This window comes from Diadema antillarum, unplaced genomic scaffold, assembly GCF_040938485.1.
Source record: "Diadema antillarum isolate AM-2024a unplaced genomic scaffold, OU_Dant_1.0 seq00000030_RagTag, whole genome shotgun sequence".
Classification (NCBI taxonomy): domain Eukaryota; kingdom Metazoa; phylum Echinodermata; class Echinoidea; order Diadematoida; family Diadematidae; genus Diadema; species Diadema antillarum.
This window is the reverse complement of record NW_027271146.1, coordinates 1189533-1194517: the sequence shown is the minus strand read 5'-3', so window position 1 is coordinate 1194517 and position 4985 is coordinate 1189533. Positions and strand designations below refer to the sequence as shown.

At 39.4% G+C, this 4985-nt stretch overlaps 1 protein-coding gene across 1 annotated transcript; it reads left to right on the top strand.

The window, feature by feature from the left end:
* The first annotated feature begins 261 nt into the window (after window positions 1–261).
* On the top strand, window positions 262–4250 carry LOC139725285 (alpha-ketoglutarate-dependent taurine dioxygenase-like). Its single transcript, XM_071636373.1, has 5 exons — window positions 262–431; window positions 1173–1432; window positions 2020–2159; window positions 2695–2850; window positions 3971–4250. The coding sequence occupies exons 1-5, from the start codon at window positions 307–309 to the stop codon at window positions 4142–4144; spliced, it is 855 nt and encodes a 284-aa protein (XP_071492474.1). The 5' UTR covers window positions 262–306; the 3' UTR covers window positions 4145–4250.
* The last annotated feature ends 735 nt before the right edge of the window (window positions 4251–4985 follow it).

Here is a 4985-nt window from a genome sequence, read left to right as displayed (position 1 = left end):
CGTAGCCAAGTGACGTACCATGACGCACCCCTCGGTCAAAATTTTGACGACAATGATGGGATTTTGACGCACCTCTCGGTCAAAAATTTGACAGACATAGCTGGTAAAATGATGCACACCTGGGTCACAAATTTGACGGACCAAACGAGGAAATGACGCACCCATGTCCGGGGGTAGTGGGGTGAGTCATTACATTGACAAGTGCATTATTGTCTATTGTGATGTTATTAGCATGTTTAACATTATCTATGCAGAGAAATCCGCTTGCTGAATACAGTATTGAGTGACTAGGTATCTACAGCAAGGATGATACGAGCGCCGTACCAGTTGATACCTCGTCGTCTGGGCGCAGAGGTGACTGGCATTGACCTCAGCAAGTCTGTTCCTCAAGAGGTCATTGAAAAGGTCAAGTCAGATGTCACAGAGCACAGGTTTGAATTCTTGCCCCACTGCACCCCCCCCCCCCTTTCACTCATGTACCTGTTCAATTAATATAGTATGTACTTCAAACCTGACATGCTCTTTATTGACTGTGCAACTGTCCACAAATTCATAGGTTTTATAGTTGCAGGGCTTCACAATATGTAGGCACTAAGCAGGGAGGTGGAAGACTAAAGTCCTTCTTTCTGATCTATGCCTGCTTGTAAATAGATGGCTACATAAGGCCACTTTCATAATTTTTATCTTCAAGGAAGAATGTTTTGAAAGATAAAAGTGGGCCTTGAGCATATTTGTTATGGACTTTGCTGACACATATCATGAATTGTCTGCAGAGGGTGTTCAAATTTAGTTTGTATGGATTGACTGAATTTTTTGGCATATGTTCAGGAGTATGCATTTATTTCAATCATCAATTTCAAAATAAACAAAGTGCAGACTATTTTGTTTTAAGAATGGGTGCAAACAAGGGGAAAAATAGAAGAACAAGAAACTATGCTTCATTTCACATGCATTGATGCATGATCAACTTTGACAATGTTAATTTTAGCACATTTCACACAGCAAAAGGATGATAACAACTTGAGTCTTGAAACTGAATGAGTTCTCCAATAATGATTGCATGCAGGGACAAGTTATGCTTCTTTTGCTCATAAACCTTTGTTTTTCACTTCAAACCACCTTTAAGTATTCAGGCCAGCATGTTTTATTTTCCCTTTGTTCAATAAGTGCAGGTTGTTGATCTTCAAGAAGCAAAGTCCAATATCTGGTGAGAGGCATGTTGAGATCAGTCGTTGGTTTGGGGAGCTCGAGTCAACTTTTTACAAGCACCCTCGGTCCCCCCACCCAGATGTCTTCCGAGTGTCCAATGTTGAGAGTGAGGGTTGCAGAGGAGTGGGACGGACTGGATGGCACATAGACGGTAGCTTCCAGCCTGCCCCCTTTGGCTACTCACTCTACTACATGCATGCCGTCCCACTTAAGGGTGACACAGGTCAGTTATTGAGGTAACCAGCTGATGTAGGCTTTAACATTAGCATGAACAGCTGTTTTATGAGAGAGACATGGATGAGTTGCCATAGCTACAAGAAGATGTAGTCAATAACAGAGCAAGGATAATAAGTATGTCAATCGACCAGGTAGAATAACTTCAAAAACAAGGAAATCTGGAAAAATTGACTGTGTATTATTATTATTGTTATTATTATTATTATTATTATTATTATTATTATTATTATTATTATTATTATTATTATTATTATTATTATTATTATTATTATTATTATTATTATTATTATCATTATTATTATTTTTATTATCATCATCATTATCATTTATTTCATCATCATCATCATCTGAACACAGAAGTGAGCAAGGTTATGGAGTAACACAATTTCATATTTCTAAATTATAATGTCATCTTTATTTTAAGTACCTATGAAGGAGAGACCCAGTAAGGTTTACTTTTATTGCTGCTCACATTGCCATAGATCAAGATGATACAAGCTCCTGCAAAGATACATCATCAATTTCTGCAAGACTAAATGTGCATTGCATGCATTTGCCTGCTCAAATTAACAGTCTTTGCTCCACTCCATGAAATATTGATGGGACTCCCGAGTGACCAACTGGCCAGATGGGAGAGGCTCTACATGGTCAGTGACCGCCGGGGAGGCCTGGTCCATCCGCTGGTCTACTCTCATCCCAAGACACTCCTGAAGGTGAGTGATGTCAAATGTTCATCCCTCTGAAGCCTTTTGAGAGTAGTAGCCCTCATCTTCAAAGATTCTATATACAGCATTGATATTGTTTTGATATTGTGATGTATAATGGGATGTCCTTGATTTGTTATTTTGTGTGTGTTGCATCAGCTGATGTATTGTGTTATTCTGTTGCAGGGCCCCCAAGAATAACAGTGTATAAACCACTGATGGGGCTACCCTGGTTAAAGAATACCGAATAGATGAGTGAATGAATGAATAAATAGGTAAATATACTTGAAAAGCAGGTCAGTGATAGCTCATATTAGCATTCTGAAATTTATGTATATCTTTTTGTGAAATAGTATCTTCATTTTTGTGATACTACAATTTGCAAAATCTATGAGTGCCTTATTGGTAGTGCAAAAAAGTAATTTGTAAGAGAATAGCATGTAATATGAATGGCGTAAGAACATTGCTGCCATTCAGGGTACAGTATTCTGACAATCTGAATGTCTAGCATGCTGCTGAATGTGGAATTTTTTTGATAATTCAGACGATGTGTTTCCATCTTGGAATGACGGAAGCTTTCATCTGGGACCATGGGACGGAGCGTGAGAGATTCACCGATTACGAGGAGACGGCAAGGATTCTGGAGGAGATACATCATGAGTTTGTGAAAGATAACAAAGCCATACAGTACTCACACAAGGTGAGTTATATTACCCACCCTTAAGTATCTGAGTTGACTCAAGACAGCAAAGAATGCTGTTTAGTCCACAGTGTGAGGTTCTTTCGCTACTGATGAAAAAACAAAAAACAAACAAACGAAAACGGGCAGAAATCCCCAAACAGCAAAAAAGGGTGTCTGGGATAATTTGTTATGCAAGCATGATAGCTTCAGGTTTCACCAAAAATAGATCCCCCCGACATCAAATTGTAGCCATCAATATTCTTAGAACCAGGCATGATATTGTGTATATATAAATCTGATTTCAGTTTTTTTTTTCCCCTCAAGTCTGTACACATTTTGCTATTTTCATGTATCAACATCACCTGAAAATTTTGACTTCCGACTTCTTAAAAACACCTCAATATCATCCCTGTAGGACATAAAAGTATGTGATTAAGATAAGCAAAACTATAGGAGTCATAATGTCAAATGTAAATTGGTATGATCATTTGTCCAGGACATGAATTTATTTAGAATCAGATGGTAACTTTCTACCTCCAGCCACATGAGCAATTTTACATCCACTGCTGCTGATGATGTGGTTAATGGCTATGAATGATAATTTGTTCAAATTGAAAATGCAGACATCCAATACACAGGCTGATATGGATGGGACCATGGCTGATACATAGACTTCCATAGATGTTGAATGAACTGACTCCTCATTGTCACAAATAATGTCAAGCCAGATTTAATTCACAAAAGACAGGCCAGGCATTAACAAGAAAAGAATTTTTTGCATTCATTTCCTAATTAACCCATTACCCACAGAAGCTGAATGAGCCCTGCCAGGAATCTGTGGTATATTTCAGTATTTCAGAGGCAACCAGTTAACCAATGGCAGGTGGAAACTGCGCCCAAGCCAGTGCTCCGTAATGTTGCTTGTTGCCATGGTGCCTTTTTTTCCTTTAGAAGGAGTTAATGATTTTTCTTTTCTTTTCAGTTAGCTGTTGATCCAGATTGATTTACCTTGCTCGAGATTGACTTGTCATCCCCACTGGGACTTCTACCATTTACATCAGACACAGAGACAGTAGATTCGTCTCTTCACAGGCCATTCATGTTTGTTTTGTACCACTTTATCCTTGTCTTTGGCCAGTGGGAGGTTGGAGACTTTATCATTTCAGACAACCTGGCAGTGGGCCATGAGGCCACGCCCGAGACACAGCTTCCTGTGGAGCAGGTTGGCCTGAGGGTCCTTCATCGCACGACGGTCAAGGGCACGGTGCCGCCAACCAAACATTACGAGGTCGCAGCGTCCAGTGAGGGCTGAGACTAAGACTACAGATGGCATCTTCCCTGGTTCATCTTTGACCACACCCCCCTGCGGTGGGGTTGGTGGTTATCGTACAGACCGGCCCCCTCAACAATCCACTGACAGTCATTGACCAATTGAACTGATGATTGTGATTCTATCATTCATGTGATTATTGACTGGTAGGTAATGTGTGAAGGGTTGATTGTCTTTGGTGAATTCCTTGAATAAAGGAATTGCTGAATGCATGTCTTCTCATAATCATATATTATGCAGGGCTCAACACTAATTCTCTGGTGACGGGTTCAGGCCATTAAAATCTTTAAATCTGAAACTTTGATGGCCCAAAGGAGAAATGTAGTGGCCCCAAATAAAGGGAAATATATCAATCAGGCCACCAAAAGATAGCCTTTTGAATATCTGATGGCCTGACATCAATTTTAGTGGCCTGGGGCATCAGGCCTTGGGCACCAGGCCACTGCTAATGTCGAGCCCTGTGTTATGTTTTAGATGTACCATTATGTAAAGAATATGATGCTAAATAGTGCAATCATACGGTAATGCTGCATTATATTAACTTGGACATCATTTGAGGCTCTCATGAAATGTTCACACCATCATAATGTCTAACCTTTATTCAAGCGGTTTTTACTTTACTGCAGCAAACATTACACAAGAGATTTGTGCTGTATTATTTGGTTATACAGCTTCTTTTGCCAAAGTTTGTTATAAACCAAAATAAGCCTATATATCAAGGAATGTAATACTGTTGTATTCAGTTCTGACTAGTTTTGTAACTGCTTTGTGTGGTAACAATAAGAATGCTGTGTTCATTCATCATCATTTTAACACAAGTATT

Excerpts from the sequence above, each read along its gene's own strand:
- LOC139725285 (XM_071636373.1), top strand. The coding sequence starts at position 307 with ATGATACGAGCGCCGTACCAGTTGATACCTCGTCGTCTGGGCGCAGAG. Across the intron at positions 432-1,172 it reads TCAGATGTCACAGAGCACAG|GTTGTTGATCTTCAAGAAGC; the intron begins GTTTGAATTCTT and ends CAATAAGTGCAG. Across the intron at positions 2,160-2,694 it reads ATCCCAAGACACTCCTGAAG|ACGATGTGTTTCCATCTTGG; the intron begins GTGAGTGATGTC and ends TTGATAATTCAG.